General features: G+C 65.5%; 2 protein-coding genes across 2 annotated transcripts in view; one reads left to right on the top strand and one right to left on the bottom strand.

The window, feature by feature from the left end:
• SORCS2 (sortilin related VPS10 domain containing receptor 2) overlaps window positions 1-18,110 on the bottom strand; it is a gene marked incomplete at its 5' end in the record, with an annotated part of 183,960 nt that overhangs the window by 82,067 nt on the left and 83,783 nt on the right. The window contains one exon of the mRNA XM_037530423.1: window positions 15,274-15,341. Coding sequence (XP_037386320.1) covers window positions 15,274-15,341 — 68 coding nt within the window. The remainder of the gene's footprint in view (window positions 1-15,273; window positions 15,342-18,110) is intronic.
• On the top strand, window positions 5,218-6,801 carry PSAPL1 (prosaposin like 1). Its single transcript, XM_037530424.1, has one exon. It carries the CDS (start codon window positions 5,218-5,220, stop codon window positions 6,799-6,801), a length of 1,584 nt encoding a protein of 527 aa, XP_037386321.1.

Raw genomic sequence — 18,110 nt, forward strand, 5'->3', positions numbered from 1 at the left:
GCGGCCGGGCGAGGGCCGTGGAAGCCGAGGCAGATCCGGACAGACACGTGCAGAGGCCACGGGGAGGCAGCGCCGGGCGCACCAGCCAAGGGCGGCCACCTCCGAAGCTGGACAGAGGCGAGGGGACCGGTCCCCCTGAGCAGGACTTCCGCAGCCCTCCAGACTGTGAGAGCAGACGCCTGTGTTTGCTGGTTACGACACCCCAGGAAGTGGGTGCACCCCATTCACGGCACCTTCCGCAAGCTGGGTAACCCCGCTGGGCCGAGCACTGGCCGTCTGGGGTGCGGCGTCTTACTCCATAGTTGCTGTGAAAGGGGGGCTAGGGGATCTGAGGAGCCCGGCGGGGAGGGCTCCAGGCCACACCCCACACCCTGCTCATGTGAGAAATGGCCAGACCCCGCAAACACCCCTCCGCCCCAGGGGAGCGCCTGCCGCAGCACGAGGCGGGCGGGAGTTCAGCCTCCATGGAAGGAGGGTGGACCCTGGAACGGGGCGCGGCCAGCTCGCTGGTCCGGCTTTTCTCTGGGCCTTGGCAATCAGGCCAACCCCCCGAGGTGGGAAGGTGCTCACAAGAGGCGCCCACATTCCCCTCAGCGGGCCTGTCCGGGAATCTCGGCCGGCTCGCCCGCGCCCACGCCTGTCGGCTCAGGTGTGCCAGCCTCGCCCTGGCCCTGGCCGCGCTCCCCCATCCTCAGCCTCCACTGCTCAGCCTGAGGGTGAGGCCCGGCCTGCTTCCCGGGGCCTCTGCAGGGGGCAGGGGGCCGACCCGGCCCGGGCACCCACTCTCCCCAGGCCTCGCACAGGCCACGAAGCAGCCGACGACTCCAGGGAGGGGGCTCGGGCTTCCCGGCAGCAGGCAGGCACCCCCTCAGCGCTCTGCCCCAGCCACACCTCTCCCTGGGCCCACACACCCCCCGAGCTCTGACCCATCATCGCCCCAGAGGAGGCTGGCAGGGCCTCCCCTCCTGCTTCAGCGCCAGCGCTCCCTGCACACAACCAGCGTGGGGGCCGGATTCCCTCTTCCCGGGTGGGGAACACCTGTTCCTGGCCACTCTCGCACGGAGCAGCTCCCAGGGGGGCTGCACACACGTGTGATGTGAATGACGCAGTTTCGCGCTGGGCCCGGTGGTGCCGCAGAGAGGCCTGGGAGAGAGCAGGGGCGTTGCTACCAGGGACGCACAGAAACCAGAGTTCAGGGGTCAAGTTTCCCGGCACCCAGGCTGGCGAGCACCCCCTCTCCTCCATCAGCCGGGGCCTGCTGAGACGCCCCCTCCTTGGAGGCAGGGAGCACGCTCCTGCCCCCCCTCCTCCACGCCGCCCCAGCCAGGTGCGGGCCCCGGCCCACTTAGCCTCCATGACCAGCCTTGTCTCTCCTTGGAAGAAAAGTAAATAACTTCCAGATAACTTTTTAAGCAAATGGAGTTTATAATAAAAAGCACAGCAAAAGCTGCCGTTTGTTCAGCGGTAGGTGGTGTCCCGTTTCCTGCATGTTCTGTGGGGCTGAAATCAGAGAACTGTGGAGCAATGCTGGGGGTCGACCCGGTGCCCCCGCATTAGGAAAGTCTTCAGGGGCGTCTACTCGGCACGTCAAACCCGTGTCCCTGCAGTCTGGCCCAGGTGCCTGCAGACACACTCCGCGCACCGTGTCTCCAGGAAGGTGCAGAGAGTGAGCGACCTCTGGGCCGCTGCTCGTGCCAACCCAGGGGCAGGTGGGCTTGGTGGCCAGGCATGGTGGCCACTGCCAGCGCTGAGGGCACAAGGCAGCCACGGGACCACGCGAGTGGGACTCAGAGGGCGAGAGAAAGCAGCAGGCACAGGGAGAACATGGCTCGATTCTACTGACATGCACCCCAAGCCAGACAATCAGGTGACCTTACTCTGTGCGGGGAGCCAGGAAAGGCTCTGGCTGAGGAGAACTGGAAAGGACCGAGGGGATCTTCCCTGATGGGTGTGGTTTACACACGTGCGCGTGTTCGCCCAAAGCCATGAGATCGCACAGTCACCGGTGTGTGTTTTGCTGTTTGTAAATTTTATCTCAATAGAATGAAGACAAATTATACACATAAAAAAGTCTACTTGGCAGGTTTCGCTTTCCACGGTAGGAGGAGTTTGCATAGGAACTATATTAGGGTTCAGCAAATGAGGACATATATTAAGGCTTCTGGGAGCCAGGCTCCTCACTATTGGGCAGGGAGTTAAATATATGGAAAGGGAGAAAACATGTGCTCTAAGGTGTTGGAAGTCACACCAGCATGAGCTCATCATTTTATGAAGATGGTAGGTGAGTGGGAGGGTATATGCGGGGATGGATGGATGGATGGATGATGGGTGGATGATGGATGGAGGAAGGATGGATGATGGGTGGATGATGGGTGGATGATGGATGGATGATGGGTGGATGATGGATGGAGGAAGGATGGATGATGGGTGGATGATGGATGGAGGAAGGATGGATGATGGGTGGATGATGGATGGATGATGGGTGGATGATGGATGGAGGAAGGATGGATGATGGGTGGATGATGGATGGATGATGGGTGGATGATGGATGGAGGAAGGATGGATGGACAGAGAGATGGAAGGATGGGTGGGTGAAGGGATGGAGGGATGGATGGGTGGAGAATGGGTAGGTGGACATGTCATTCATATGTCTGTACACATACACATGTTCATCTGTCTGTCTATGAACAGCTACGTCTCCACGTCTCTATGTATTGCCCATCCTACCACCTTCACCTGATTCAATAAAAAGTAAGGTGAGGACCTAGCAGTAATGACACCACTATAACAACGGGCCCATCAAATGTCTGGTTCTTCGTTTCTAATGCCCCTTTCCTCGCCGCACGGGCTGCTGTCAGGCTCAAGGAAAGTCCAAGAGCACAGAGGAAGTCTCATGCCAGGAGGGCCAGAAGCACGCCAAGAATGGTGAGCACACATCTCAGAGACACACGTCAGCTCCCAGAGCCACCCGTTACATCCAGGACGATTCAAGCATGAAGGCAGTTGACAGCAGTGGATTACAACCCATTAAATGGCAACGAAACCTCATGATCCACACTGTTGGAAAAGAGAAGGCAGGAAGGAAACAACGGCGTTTGGAAGAGGAATGACAACAAATGACTAAGGGAGCTGGGGCCAGAGAGGCTCATGCATGCTGAGAGCAGCTGACACCTGACGAGAGTGGAACAGCCACACACCATCAGAGCGGCTTTCTAGATATTACTCATCCGTTACAAGGAGGAAACAGTAACTTTACAGAAGAGGAAATCGGTGGATCTTCAGCAAGTTTCATAGGATGGGCGACCACAGGCCAGCCCAGCACCCCGCGCCCCTGCAGTGGCCACTGAGCAGCCGGCACCGGGCGGGCCCTGCCCCACCACACAACTACAGCAAGTCTCGTCGAGACCCCATGGAGACCCCCGGGGGGCAATGGCTGCTGTCCGCCGGGGTCACGGAGACAGAGGCTGCGAGTGTGGCATGTGGCCCTGGAGGGGCATGGCGGCGAAGTGACGATCAGATGGGAGCAGGGCTGGGCACCGGACATGCGGACACAGGGGCCTGGCGCAGTATGGCGCCAGCGCTGCAGCAACACAAGGCGACCCACAGTGGGTGCCCGCTTAGGAAGAACAGCCGGCGTGTCTGGGCGCGCGGCCCCGGCAGCAGCACACGCTTTCACTGCTCGGCACGGGTCGGGAGGAAAGCCAAGCCGACGAGCTGTGCCTGCGCGCCTGCAGCTCACGCAGGGAGTGCTGTGGCTGGATGAGGGCTGGGGGAGAGAGCGGGGGCACACCCACCTGGGTGCACCCCGGCCCAGCCAACCTCTCCCCACGCGTCTTTCCCTGCGTACCTGAAATCTTGCAGTACAAAGTTAAAGATTAGAGAGTCCAAAGAACCTCCCACAGACTTCTAAGGAACAAACACATTCAGTATTGAAGTCAGCGGCACCGTGAGCCAGACGCAGAGATGAGGGGCGTCTGCGGCCTCTGGAAGGCGCGTCTGGGGGCCACACAGGCGGGGGCTGGTGGGAGGGCCCTGCCGGGCTGGCTCACCCTGGGCAGGGTGTTCTGCTCCCACCCCTGCCCACATTCCTCGCGGCGGGAGCGTGGGTGCCCATAACAATGGCCCAGCACTGGGTGAAGGGCAGGCGCACAGGTGGGGCAGGCACCAGGTGTGTGCCGCAGGCGTGGAGAGAGGCACCCACGGCCCCAGCCCCACCTTTGCCCACCGCGTCCAGGAGGCCTCCTCCGCCCGAGGCCAGCCACCCTCTGCTCTGGGGCAAAAGCACTTCCTGAGAAGTCACGCACTTGCTCAGCACGTCCTGCTTCCATGACTCGCTTCCCGAATCCCACACCGGGGAGGAGGCAGACGGAGCATTCCCGTCCCCATCCCCAGCCCCGTGCCCGGGCGGTTGCAATCTCAGACCGGGGCATCCTTCCCACACACGGGGGCACACAGGGCCCCCGCCAACCGAGGGCCCAGCGCCACGAGCTGTGTGGAAATCAGGCCAAAGGTGAGGCTGGTCTGGAATTTTCTATTGAGGCCCCGACTAGGACACCCGTGTGCATCCACCTGCCCTCGCTGGGTCTCTTGCCCAAGAACTCCTGAGAATGAAGGAGGAAGATAAACAGGTGCGGCCGGGCGCACGCCCTCCCGCCTGCGCGTGCTGCCTGCGGGGCCCGGCTCTCACTGACAGGACACCGGCCCGCCTCGCCTCGCAGGCGGCCCCTCCATGCCTGGCCTTCCTGGGGCCCGCGGGCTCCCCTCCTTCCCAGATGAAGCCCCGAGGCTCAGCAAGACCAGCTCCAGGCAGGACGGCCGGGCTCGCCAGCCCGAGTTGCTGCCGGTCATTAAAGTCGCTTAATCTTCTAGCAAAAAAGGGAAAAACAATGGAAGGAATGCCTTTATGCAGGAGGGCGGGGTGGGAACCACGCAGGAAGTTCACGCCCCCGGGGTACCAGCCCCACACACAAGTCAGGACAGGACAGGAGCCGGGAGGACCCCAGGGAAGGGGACACGGAAGGCGCTGGAGCTCACGGGCCGGGAGGGGGCAGGAGGGGCCTGGGAACCAGCAGAAGGGCCGAGCGCCCCACACCAGCCTGGCCTGGCAAACCGGGCTGAGTCAGGCGGGGGCTGGCCGGGGCGGGGCGCCTGCCGCCCCGTGGGGTTTATAGCAGCGCCCGGCGGCCGGGCGCACTGGAGCCACGAGTCCCGGCCAGCATGCTCCGCGCCCTGCTTCTCCTGCCCAGCCTCCTGGGGGCCGCCCTGGCCGGCCCCATCTCGGGCCCCCGGGAGTGCGCCAGGGGCTCCACGGAGTGGTGCCAGGACCTGCGGGCGGCCAGCGCGTGCGGGGCCCTGGAGCACTGCCGCGGCGCCGTCTGGAGCAAGCCCACCGCCAAGTCCCTGCCCTGCAGCGTGTGTCTGGATGTGGCGGCCGCCGCCAGCAATGGGCTGAACCCCGAGGCCACAGAGACCGACACCCTGACTCTGCTGATGAAGACCTGCGCATGGCTGCCCAGCCAGGAGTCTTCCATCAGATGCCAGGGGATGGTGGCCGCCCACCCCTCGGCCGTCCTGAGCCTGCTCGGCGGGGCCCCGGGCAGCAGCCCCGCCCCAGTGTGCGTGGCACTCACCCTCTGCCAGCCGCTGCAGAGGCCCCCGGCCACCCAGGGGCTCCCCCAGGAGGACACGGCCGAAGCCATGGCCCCCTTCATGGCCCCCGGGCCCGTCAGCTTCCAGCCTCCACAGGCTCCTGAGGGTGCCGTGTGCCAGGACTGTGTGCAGCTGGTCACCCGGCTCCAGGCCGCTCTGGATTCCAACCTGCCCCGCCTGGCAGAAGCCACGACACAGGAGCAGTGTGAGTCCCTGGGACCCGGCCTGGATCTGCTCTGCAAGAACTACGTCCACCGCCTTTTTGCCCCCACTGAGCAGATGCTGAGGCTGGCGGCCCCGGAGGAGGTCTGTGCCAAGGCGGCCTTCTGTGATGAGCCGGAAGCCCCCGCCCATCTGGCTCACGTGTCTGCTGAGAACGGGGTCCCTTCGCTGGAGCTGGCGTCCCCAAGGAGGAGGGGCGAGGTCCAGATGCAGGCTGGCCTGACCTGCGAGGTGTGTCTGGAGGTGGTGCAGCAGCTGGAGCAGTGGCTGGACACCAACAGCACGGAGACCATGATCAGCCATGCCCTGGAGCGCGTCTGCAATGCCATGCCCATCCAGATCGCGCACCAGTGCGTCACCCTGGTGGACAGATACAGCCCCTCCTTGGTGGAGTTCGTGACCAGAGTCTCCCCAGAGCAGGTGTGCACGGCCGTCAAGCTGTGCGGCAGCCGGAGGCGGGCCCGGTCTGTGCACGGGGCCCACGCCAGACACCGGACCCCGGCCACCACGCCAGACCCCCTGCTGGACGCGGAGGCCCAGGGTAGCTTCTGCAATGGGTGCAAGAGGCTGCTGGGGGTGTCCACCCGCAACCTGGACCGCAAGAGCACCAAGCACGACATCCTGATGGCCTTCAAGGGCGGCTGCAGCGTCCTGCCGCTGCCCTACACCATCCAGTGCAACCGCTTCGTCGCCGACTACGAGCCCGTGCTCATCGCCAGCCTCAGGGAGATGATGGACCCCGACGCCCTGTGCAAGAAGGTGGGCGCCTGCCACCCCCCCAGGCCCACGCTGCTGGGCACCGACCAGTGCGCCTTGGGCCCCAGCTTCTGGTGCAAGAGCCAGGAGCTGGCGGAGATGTGCAGGGCGCTGGAGCACTGCCAGCGCCACGTGTGGAAGGGGATGGCCCCCACGCAAGGCCAGCACGCGTGACGGGGCCACCAGAGGCCTCCCAGGCCCCGGCCCCCCTGACTCCACAGGGACCTGCGCTGCCCCACCCCCATGTCACAGATGAGAAACTGAGGTCTGGCAGAGGCGAAAGGCGCAGAACTGAGAGCGGCCCCACGCAGAGCTCCGTGCACACCGCGCCTGCGGCCTCTGGGGGCTGGACGCCGGAGCCCCTCCCTCGCACTGGCCCTGTCTTGGCCCCGCAGCGTTGCTGCCTGACAGGTCCCCGGGGCTGGGCCTCACCCACAGCCACCGGCACTTGTCACACCAGAACTCCTCAACTCAGGGCTCCTGGGGGACGCCCCGAGGTGCATGTAGGTGCGTCTGTGGGCTCATCCCGAGAGGTGCTGGGGCTTCAGAGGGGCCTCGCCATGCCCAGCACCGCAGCACCAGTCCTGTGCCCCAGCTCTCGAGCACCCCGTAACGGGCAGAGTGAGAGCCCACTGTGCCCACAGAGGGGAGCAAAGTGTGCGGGCAAGAGCCCTCGGATTAGCCCAGGGTCGTGGAGCCACAGGGTAGATGGTTGTGAAAGGCCGACCTTGGCCTGTGGGGCCCCAGATTCTCATCTGTACAGCAGGAGCGATCGTGGCTGCCTCGTGGGGATGTTGAGCCATTCAAGATGTCCCGAGCTGCCCCTTCCAGAGACCAGCATCTGCTGGGACCAGAGAAAAATAGGTGGGGGCCGGGGACCTGGCTGTGGGAGTCCTGAATAAACCGAGAGCAGCCTCCTGAGGCGTTGCTTGTCTTCATCCTCACAGAGGTGACCTGCCCAGGCCTCCTCCTCCAGGAAGCCTTCCTGGAGGCTCCCAGCCAAACACCTGCTGTGGCTGCGTCTTTGCTGGGCTGTCACTCTGGGCCTCCCCAGTGCAGTGTGAGCCCCTCGTGCCCAGGAGGGCAGGCACACAGTAGGTGTTCGTGCGCGTGTGAAGACCACATGCACATCCCTGGGATAGGAGCCACAGTCGGGCGCCTTCTCCTCTGAACAGAGACATGCAGGCCTGACTGGCAGGGCCCCAAGAGCCGCTTCTCAGAGCCTGAGCTCTCAGCCGTGTCCCGTCCACTCTCACCCCGGGAAGCAGGTCTGTGGCCACATTTCCAGACCCCCCACGCTGGCAGAGCAGGCCTGGCCCGATGGTCAGCCTCTGGCAACAAGGACAGGGAGGGTGGATCACGCTGGCCACTGGACCTGGGGGCCTGAGTGGTCATGGGAGGCAGCTGCGGCCCCAGCAGTGACCAAGGCTGTAGGCCTGCCAGCAGGTGCCCCGGGGACCATGGTGTCCCTTTCGAACAGGCTGGAGCTGCACCCTCTCCTCCGGCCCGGCTGTGAGTCTGGGAGGGACGACTGCTGGCTGCAGGGCAGCTGGGCTGCCACGGGCCCCTCAGGGCCAGGCAGGGAGGCCCGGAGGGGGAAGGGAAGGGCCCCTGCCCAGAGGCCGCTGTCCACACGGGCCTCCAAGCCTGGGCTCCACACCCACAGTCACTCGCGGTGGGGCTCGGTGGGGGCTGCCCAGTCCCCTTCCCTCTCTGGTTGGAGCCAGCTACCCCCACCACCCGCAGCGGACCACTACCGTGCCGGCCCAGCGTGCGCCCTGCCGTGTTGCCGTGACCAGCCCTGGAGCCCCGCGTGACCCCAGCCCGGGGCCCCTCCCAGGCACACGGGCCCTGCCTGCGGCCTCCGCTCTCTGGCATCACCCCCGCCCCGGCCTACAGCGCCAGTAACGCGTGGAGACTGGGGCTGCCAAGGGGCGCCCGCCTGGCTTCCCAGGGCCACTCGGGCGCGGCACCAGCCCTCTGCCAGGGAGGAGGCATCTGGGCTTCGGTCCAGTCTCTGGAAAACCCACCAATGGTGACCCCAGTGCCCGCCTGTCCTCACGGGGGCCAGGAGGGGGAGGGGGGCTGGTTTGTGTTTGTTTCCCCTTTTCTTGGCAGAAGTTTGGCCCAGATGTGACAGCACAGAGGCGCGCCTTCCGCTGCCAGGTGCTGACGCCCAGGAACCCGCGGGGCCGGCTAGAGCAGGACAGGGGCTCCTTCCCTCTGCCCTGACGTCCTCGCCTACCTCGAACACGATATTCACCCCCACGCTAGCTGGGAAGGAAGCCTGGGGACCTCGCAGCCAAGCGCGGGGTGCCCCAGGAGCCGGGGACGTGGCTGCTGGTCGTGACCCGGGGCTGCAGGCCTGTCCCCGCCCAGCCTTGCTCCCACGCTCTGCTGCGGCTCCTTATCGGTCCCCTCATCAAATTCCCCTGAGATTAGGGCGCCGGGGGGCGGTGGATCAGCTGATTGCCGAGCTGAGGCATGAGAGGTGAGAGTGTGCAGGGGCGCAGGGGCGCAGAGGCGAGGGACTCCACACAGGGCACCCCACCAAGGTCTCGGGCGGGCGGGGAGGGGGCACAGGGAGCGCTCGCCGGGGGTGCTGCAAGGGCTGGCATGCCATGGGCAGCGGCCGTGTGCACCCAGGCAGGGCCACACAGCCGGCTTCGTGCGGAGCCAAGGGCAGGGCGGGCTAATCCCAGGGCAGGCCCAGAGCCGCCAGCCGGCTCCCCAGGGGAGGGCGAGGGCAGGGTCCGCTGAACCAGCCCCTCGGCCCCCAGACTGCACAGGACAAGGTCGTGTCTCAGCGAGGTCCTGCTGGTACATGTGCTGACCCCGGCTCAGTTTACCCCTGTCCCTCCGCCGAGCCCCCCAGCCTTGCCCCCAGGTGGCCCTCTCAGCAGCCTGGCATACCCCTGAGGCCACCACTTCTGTCTATGGCCGGCGTCCCCATGCGCAAGGTCACGTGCACAGGCAGGGGCTTGCCCCAGGACCGCAGAGCCCCCCAGCAGCCCTCGAGAAAGCAGCGAGAGCGGGCGGGTCCTTCCGAGAGCTGACGCCCCGCCCCAGCCTGGCCTGCGGCAGCACCGCCGTGCTGGGCCCACCCGGCTCAGGGCGCAGTGATTTGGTGGGAAGAGGTCTCGGGCGCCGCCTAGATAGGAGCCCCCTCCCCGAGAGGAACGGGCTGGCACGGGCTGGCACGGCCCGTGCATGCTGACATTGGCGGCTCAGCCCGACTGCCCCCTGGGCGCGCCCGGCTGGGGGCGGGACCCGCGGCTGGTGTGCAGGAGGGCTGACACGTCGGGGCTGCTTATTTAGGGCGATGGGCGTGATGGGTCACCGTGTGAGGCTCACCCCTCCCAGACAGGTTTCTCGGGCCAAGGCTCCCGTGGGAGGGACGCGATGATGAAACCCGTGGGCACCTCGGGCGGGTCCCTGATTTCAATGCCACCGGAGTCCCGGGGCACACCTGCCGCTGCGGCGACAGGACAGAGGGACCCCAGGCCGCCGCGGTGAGGGCCGCGCGCCGGGACCGGACGGGGCATGGGCACCACCGGCCCGTCTCTGCTCCCGCCTAGGCCGGCCTCCTGCGGGGCGTCTCCTTCGGAGACCCTGACACAGCCGGCCCACGCGCCCCGGCCCCGGCCGCCAGCCCCCAGCCGAGCCCACCAGGGCGCCGAGTCCATGCAGCCTCACGCCCGCTCGCCCCAGCTCTCACCCCTCACCCTGGTTCACACTGGTGTGCGTGCGCTCTCGCCAGCCCACACGAGCTCACACGCGTGGGGACGGAGGCAGTCACGGCCGCGACCTCGGCCCCCACCCACCCTCCAGGCCGGGCCCGGCCCTTGCTCCCCAGCAAGGCTCGCACAGCCCTCTTGGGGCCCTGTTCCGCCCACCCAGGGCTGCGGGGAGTTCCGGAGAAAGGCCTCCACGCTGGAGTCCCGCCCCCAGCTCTGCTCTCTGTTCTCTGCAGCCCGCGCCGCCGCCCCGGCCTGGGACATGGCTCCTTGGCCTGGAAACAGCGTCGCCCCTCCCCAAACCTCTTCTCCACGCCCGCCCCGTTGCCAAAACCCGCCACCTGCTGCCCCATGCCCTGAGCGGAGAGGGGCAGTCACAGACCTAGCCCAGGGCAGAGGCTGGTGGGGGGCCTGCTCTGGCGGACACATGCAGGGGGGCGTCGTGCGAGTCCCAGCCAGGCGTGACATCACTTCCATGGCCCTGCGGCCTCCACCCAGCGCCGTGCCCCAGCAGGGCAGCCGCCAGGAGACCTGTCCGTGGCCCCCTCCCCAGCCACAGCCAGCACCCCCAGAGAGGGCAGCCTAGGGGACCACAGTCCCCCCAAGAGCCCAGTCGAGAACAGAGACCCGCTGAGCCCGGTAAGTTGTTGATTTGGGGCCGTTTGTCTCGCAGCAAAGCCGATGCCTGCGTGACACCCACGTGACCACCGCACGCCCGTGGCTGTCCTGCAGCGCCGCGCACCCAGCTCCCAAGCCCAGGCCGCACCTGTCTACCTTCCACGGGGCAGAGGCGTGGCTCTCTCACTCGACTCTGGCTCCCAGGTCTAGGGGCGCACCGGGGTGCACCTGAAATGTGCTGAAGGACAGAGATCCCTGCGCTCCAGGGCTGGGGACCCCAGATGCCATTGGGCCGACATGGCCCCGGGTGCTATCTCCCTGCAGCCAGGTTTATGGCTCCCTCCTTGAAAGCACACCCGCGCAGGGTTTACTGTTAATAGAAAAAAAAGACGGTTTTTCATATGTTCACTCGGGGAGTCTTATTAAAACGCCGTAAACCTTGAGGGCAGAGCGTGGCCCTAGTGGCTCTTCTTCCGCGGCCCCAGGGTGGGGTGGGGGTGGGCGGGGGTAATGCCTCCTGAGACCCGGCCCGACCTGGCCCAGCCCGGCCCCTCCCGACCACAAGCAGGGGGACCCTGCACCCCCCCGGGCCCTGGGGGCGAGGCAGACTCCGCTGCGCCCCGGCACCCATCAGACCCCTCCCCGCTCTCCAGGACGCACGTTTCCGGTGGCCAAGACCCGTGTCTCCCACACCCGCCTCTGCAGCCCCAACCCGCAGACCCAGGCAGAGCCCCTGGGCTGGCACACAGGCCTCTGAGCCCCCCTCGGCTCACAGCAGCAGCTCCCCAGGCCACCGTTAGCCACACTTCTCAGGACCCCTCACTCCGGAGAGGCCCACGCCTCTGTGTTCGCCCTGATACTGTGCTCTCTGGATCGCCTCCCCTGCCTGCCGCTGGAGAACCCCCATGCACCCTTCACAGCCCAGGTCAGACGCTCGTTCTGAAATGCCCGCTTACTCTCTCCTGTGGGCCCCTCAACAGTGCTCCTCTCTGACAAGGTTGCCCCATTCCCAGCCACCCCCAAGATCCAGCAAGGTGCTCATTAACATGTCGCTATCGCGGGCTCAACTGGGGCCCCAGAAGGCCTTCAACAGAGACAACCCCAGGGGCCGCATCTCCAGCTGCCTCCGTGCCAGGTGTCAGGAGGGAGGGGCTCCCGAGCACATGCACAGCCCCAGAGTCGGGCGCGGGCCCCCGCACGGGCAGAGGGGACTGCGCCCCGAGCTGGCAGAGTCTCCTGGCTTCTCTGAACGAGCCAAATGTAAGCACGTGGGGCTTTAAAAGGGGGCGCTTTCCCACCCACGCTCAGAGGAAGAGACCAGAACACAGGAGGCACGAGCCCAGGGACGCAGGCAGCCATCCCCGCGGCCTCAAGAAAGGGGTGCAGCCCGCTGACACCTTGACTTTAGCCAGTGAGGTGCTCGCCGGATTTTGACCTCCAGAACCCCGTAATGAAGCATTTGTGCTGCTTTAGGTCACTAAGCTGTGGTCACTTGATGTAACAGCCACCCACCTCCCAGCCTCTGCCCGCCGCCCTCTGCCCCCGCCACTTCCCCTGTGAGGCTCAGCCTCAGCACCAGGCGCCCATCGTGGCGCCATCGTGGACTCTCCGCCCCGGCTGGTGAGGTCCTGGAGGGGGGACACCCCATTCTGTTCATTCTGAATCTCCGATGCCCAGAGGGTGCCTGACACTTCTGGGACCTTGGGGAGCACGTGGCGATGGCCAGGGCTGGCTGGCCAAGGTGAGTGGCCTCCATCCACTCATGGGGTCAGCCGCAGAGCAGGTGCAGCCCGCAGCTGAGGGGGACATGCTCCACAGGGGGGCAGAGCACCCCAATGTGGCTTCTTTCTTGTCTAAATGACTATTTTCCTTTCCCTGGTCACATCAACAGCAGCTTCAGAAACAAACTCCACCCACACAAATGCGCTGCGCTCCCGACACCCTGAGGCTAGCGCCCGGGAGGGAAGGTCCCGGCGGAGGGTTCTCCTGAGGGAACAACCAGAAGGCGGGAGAAGCCGTGCAGGCCGCTGCCGCTGCACATCCCGACATCAGTGAAAACTGAGAATGACGCAGATGTCTAAAAATGGGGCTCTGGCTAAATAAATAATACCGCCTTCAGCTGAGCGTCTATTCCAGGCTTTGAAAATAGCGGTTTTGAAAATACGTAGGCGCATAGGAAAACGTTTAACACACACTATTAAATTGGGATTCAAAAATGATCAAACGTGTACATATTTGCATCTTGAAGAGACGCGTCAGAATATTCACCTCAGATTTGAACAGCTGCAGCCGCGCAGGCCGGGGACACGGTGGCTGTGGTGCGCGTTCTCTTCCAGTTGCCCACACTTCAGAGATGGCTGCGTGTTACCATTTTTTTGTTTTAAGGTATTTTTCAGGGAGAATTTTCGGGAGCGGAGTTAGCAGCCGCTCTATCTAGAAGCCCCTGGAAAGGGTTGACGTGAGACACGTGTCTTGAGACATGCGCGGGGCCTGGTGGCTCACAAACGCCGGGCCCAGGAGTCCTGCAGGGCAGGTGGGGACCTGGGGCCCCAGGGAGGAGAGCGGGCTCTGTGGGAGACCCCGCGAGGGGGCGTCTGAGCTCAGAGAAGAAGGGGACGTGAGGAGGGCTCGTGAGGGCCCCCTGTCCGCGGGAGTGGATGCGGGAGGCCGTGTGAATGCTGCAGGGAGACGCCACAGAGCCAGGGAGAGCGTGACAAGGTTCTCGCTAACGCAGCCCAGCACCAGATCATCACCCCAGCACCCACGGGCCACCCCCTCAGCCCCACTTCTCCAAACAGCGTGTGAACGGACCGCGGGCTGAGAGGCCGGGCTGCGGGGCTCTGAGATGACCGGCGCGGCCACGTGTCTCTATAATGAAGTGGAGGAAACGTCTGGCGACAGAGACGGGCGTGAAAACGGAACTCGGAAAATTAAAATCTGCGGTCTGCGCAGGAGAGCTGCTGAATGCAGGCAGCACGCTGCCCCGGAGGATGTCACGCATTACGTCATCCAGGCCCCCCACTCAGGGGTCGCACCCCCGCACAGATGGGGAGACTGAGGCTCTCGGGAGGAGAGCTCTGAGTCTGCCCGTGCTGTTGCTGGGAGCTCAGCCCACGTCTGCGGGCGCAGGCTGGTGCGGGCCGCAGGCAGGCAGGGGCCTGGAAAGGGGGGCCTGGTCCGGCCTCGGGAGAGGAGGCTCCAGCAGCTCCAGCTGCTCCAGCCGCCGCGCAGCCAAGGGCACGGCCCTGCTCCGTTCCCCGAGCAGGACTGCGCATCCAGGCCTCCCAGAGCGCGCCCTCAGCCAGCCTAGGCCCTGGCAGAGGAGCCGCAAGATTCCAGCCTCGTCTGGACACAGTGACCGTCCAACGCGGGGCATTTAGGAAAGTGACCGCCTACCTCTGCTTGGTGGGCGAGTTGCTCCAAAGTCCACCAGCAGGCAGGACGGGGACTCACGGGGGAGAGGGCTGGCAGCAAACTGTCCTCCCCGTGGACGTGGGCAGTGCTGCCAGAGGCCGGCGAGGGGTGGCTGAGAGGGGTGGGCTAGGGAGGGGTGTGGCGGGGTAAGCGGGACTCACCCACTCCCAGCCTGGGGCTCCTGACCTACGGCCAGCCCAGCGCTGGCCATGGACACACCTGTCCTCACATGACGGCGAAGGACGCCCCAGCTCAAGGGACGTTTCCACAGCTGCCAGCCCCAGGAGAACCCGGGACAGCCCGGCCCCCAGCAAAGGTACCACGGAGGCGGCTCGAGCCCGGTCTGGCCAGCAGGTTGGGGGTTTATGGGCTTCAAATAGCAAGTGAATAATTATCACCCGAGAAACACATGTCATGTCGGAAACCACCACCCCAACCCCAGGGAGTGCGGCCCCCGGGCCCCTCCCCGCCCTGGGCCTGCAGAGCCCAGGCGCCTCTCACAGCTGCCCCCCCAACTGCTGCTCCCCCACCTCGCTCAAACACCAAGAGGGCAGCCTGTGACAGGGCTGGCCCCCACCTGGAGACCCGTGGCCTCGGCTACTCGTTGACCAGCGCTGGGGCTGAGCCGCGGCGGGCGGATGCATCTGGGAGTCTGAGCACAGCCGGGGAGATGGCGCACTGGCCTGACTCGTGATGCCAGCCCAACCCCCGCCCACCTCCGGGCGGGAAGAAGACGGGAGACAAGCAGGGCCTCTGCGGGGACCCACCGCCCACCCTGGGCCGGCTCCACACCAGCGTCACACCCAGAGAGAGGACCCCACGGTGAGTGATTCTCAGCCTGGGCCGGCGAGAAGCCCCGCCCGCAGGGCTGACTTACCGCCACAGAGAACTTTCCAGAACCTTCCCCATATCTGCATGGTAGTACTTAGTCAGGATCAGGATCACCTGTGGCGGAGACAGAAAGAAAAGGCAGAGGTCAGCCGGTGTCGAGGGTCTTCAAGGGGAGCCCACGGCACGCCCCCACAGGGCTTGGGGTCTCCCGGGGGCTGGCCTTTCTCTGTGGGGGTCCCGGGAGGGGCCGGCACTCTTGCCTGGAGCCTTCAGACCCAGGATTGCTCTCGGGAGACTCTGGGAGCACCCTGGTCCAGAAGGGGTGACAGCTGCCGGTGGGGGGTCACCGAGCTCAGCCCCAACGGCAGGTGATGGTCCCTGGGGACATGCAGGGCTTTGTCCCCAGCACCTAGAACAGCCAGGAGCCCCAGGACAGCTGCGGGGCCCCCAGACTAGGGCAGGCCCCCACGGAAGGCTGCAGACATGCCCACGGCAGTGGGGGGACGCGCACCAGACGGCCGAGGGGGCCCACGGTCACCGCGGCACACTCGCCTGTGTGGTGTTAAAATCCAACGGTTCACCCCCACACAGGGCCCGCGGCACAAAGCCGTTTCCTCTCACGCCTGAGCAGAGAGCGCAACGGCCGACAGCACTGAGAACCAACGCACAACCCAGAGTTCCTCCGAGCAAGCGCGGGAACAGGGAGAGAAAGGGAGGGAGGATCCGCCTGCCGGGCTGATGAGGGCGCCCCCAGCCCCTGCGCTTCCCCCGCGTCCAGTTTCATTCCACTCCTGCTGTCCCTGTTCACGGTCCCTGCCACGCGGTTGCCATGGGAACCCCGGGAAGCAACCAAGGCGCACCCTCCCCCGGCTCCCCGCAGGGCAGTTGGCCTGGTTAACTTGGGGTCACCACGCTGGCCGTCCGACGGGGTCCGTGGAGGCAGCGGGACGCTCCAGCACTCGGCCTGGCTGCTCCCGCTCCCCCCGGGCTAACGGGGGACAGGCCGTCATCGCAGAGGCCGCGACGAGGGAAATAAACATCAAGCCCTCGGCAACGGCGCGCGGGGGCCGCCCTGCTCAGGAACAAAGCGGGGTCTCTCCCGGGGCCTCGGTGCCCGAGCTGGGCGGAACCTCGAGCCGGTGGCAGCGCAACAGGGCTGGGCACGCCAGGAGCGGCGTGTTTTTAACCTATTGATTTATATTTTACGGGCTTGCTGCTCCCGGAGGGGTTTCCAGGAGCCAGAGTGGGACAGCCAGGAAGGGCCCGCCCGTCCCGGGTGACTGACACCCGCAGCAGCGCCTGCCTCTGCGCCGCCTGCAACCCCGGAGCAGAGGAGGAGGTGGGCAGTGAGCCGGCCACCCCCTCAGGGCCAGAGCCAGGTCGGCCAGGGGTCAGGATTGAGTTAGGGCAAAGTTAGGGAAGGCTGGTTTAGGGCAGGGCTAGGCATAGGCAGAATTACAGTTAGGATTGGGGTTGGCACTGGGGTTAAACCTAACCTGGCATTAATTTGGGTCCAAAGAGGATCCCCTAAGTGTTAGCTTTGGGGTTGGGGTCGCAAGTGGGAGCTCTGTAAGGCACTGTTCACACGCTGTGGGTGGGGTTTGTTGGCGGCCTAGTGGGAAGAGCTGCGCTGAACAGCCTTGGCGAGATGCCACGCGTGAAGTGAAATATTCTCTGAAGTTTGTTGAATGAATAAATCAATAAACGTCCCAGCCTCACTCTGGCAGCCACAGGCACGTCTGTCCTCCTCTGTACCCCTCCCCCTTCCTCCCCTGGCATGGACTCCTGCACCTCTCCACCCACCCAGCAAGTGTGCCTTACTGGGATAGCATGGGTGCCACCTCCTCCAGGAAGCCTTCGGGGCTGTCACCCTTCCAGGTGTGAGCAGTTGATGCCACCAGCTTTCCCACAGCAGCCACGAGCTCTGAGGTGGCTCTGCCCCTCCCCCGTCCTCCCTGATGCCAGCTCCAGGAGAGGCCGGTGGCAGGGGAGAGCGCACAGCCTGCTGTGAGGCAGCCCCCCCATCTGCAGCACCAGAGGACGGTGCTCACAGGTCCTGAGTGGCAGGGACGATGCTGTGTGGCACCAAGTGTGAAGTACAGGGCCCCCTGCCAAGTGGCAGTGCCTTCCCTGCTCCACAGCCAGGGGACAGGGGGGCCCCAGCAGCCGACTGCAGGGAACAGCCACCCTCCCTGAGTCTGGGACACCCTCCTCCCCACGGAGCCGAGATTCGCCCTGAGAACTGGGGGGCACCCAGCACGTCGCCTTGACCCGGCTCCATCTCGCGGCGGGCTGTCAGCCCCTCCTGCCCCCCAAGCTCCTCGGGAAGGGGGAGGCCGCTGGGCCCGCAGCCCTGGTGGTTAGACAGCAGGCGCTGGCCGGGCTCCGGGGGCAGGGGTCTGCAGGGGGGTCCGGGGGCGGGGTCCGGGGTCCAGGGGCGGGGGCAGTGGCCAGTAGACGGACACCCCACTGGGCCATGAGGGCGTCAGGGCCAGGGCTTCAGCAGCCTGGGAGACGAGGGATTCTGATAAGGGTCTGGGGGAGGACTCGGGGCCCCTCCCCCTGGGTGAGGGTGTCAGCAGGGGTCTGGACCCGGGCCAGCCGCCCACCGAAGGGTCTGCATGGAGTCCTGCTCTCCCCGGAGGCCGGGGTTTCTGTCACGTGGGTGCAGGCAGCTGGCGAAGGACACGGCGCTCTGGGGACTGTTTCTGCAGCTTCTTGTTATTCTTTTCAAATAAAAGGTGCAACAACACAGTCCTGCTCCACCCTGGGCACCACACGCCCGGCTTCTTTCTGGGTTCGGGGGCCCTTCCGGAGCCAGGCTGCACCAGGGCCCGGCTGGGTGTGGGGGTGAAGGCGGGTGGGGGACGGGTGGGGCACGGA

The sequence above is a fragment of the Talpa occidentalis genome, unplaced genomic scaffold (assembly GCF_014898055.3).
Source record: "Talpa occidentalis isolate TD23 unplaced genomic scaffold, MPIMG_talOcc4v2.1 talOcc4.6, whole genome shotgun sequence".
Taxonomy (NCBI): Eukaryota; Metazoa; Chordata; class Mammalia; order Eulipotyphla; family Talpidae; genus Talpa; species Talpa occidentalis.

Excerpts from the sequence above, each read along its gene's own strand:
- PSAPL1 (XM_037530424.1), top strand. The coding sequence starts at position 5,218 with ATGCTCCGCGCCCTGCTTCTCCTGCCCAGCCTCCTGGGGGCCGCCCTG.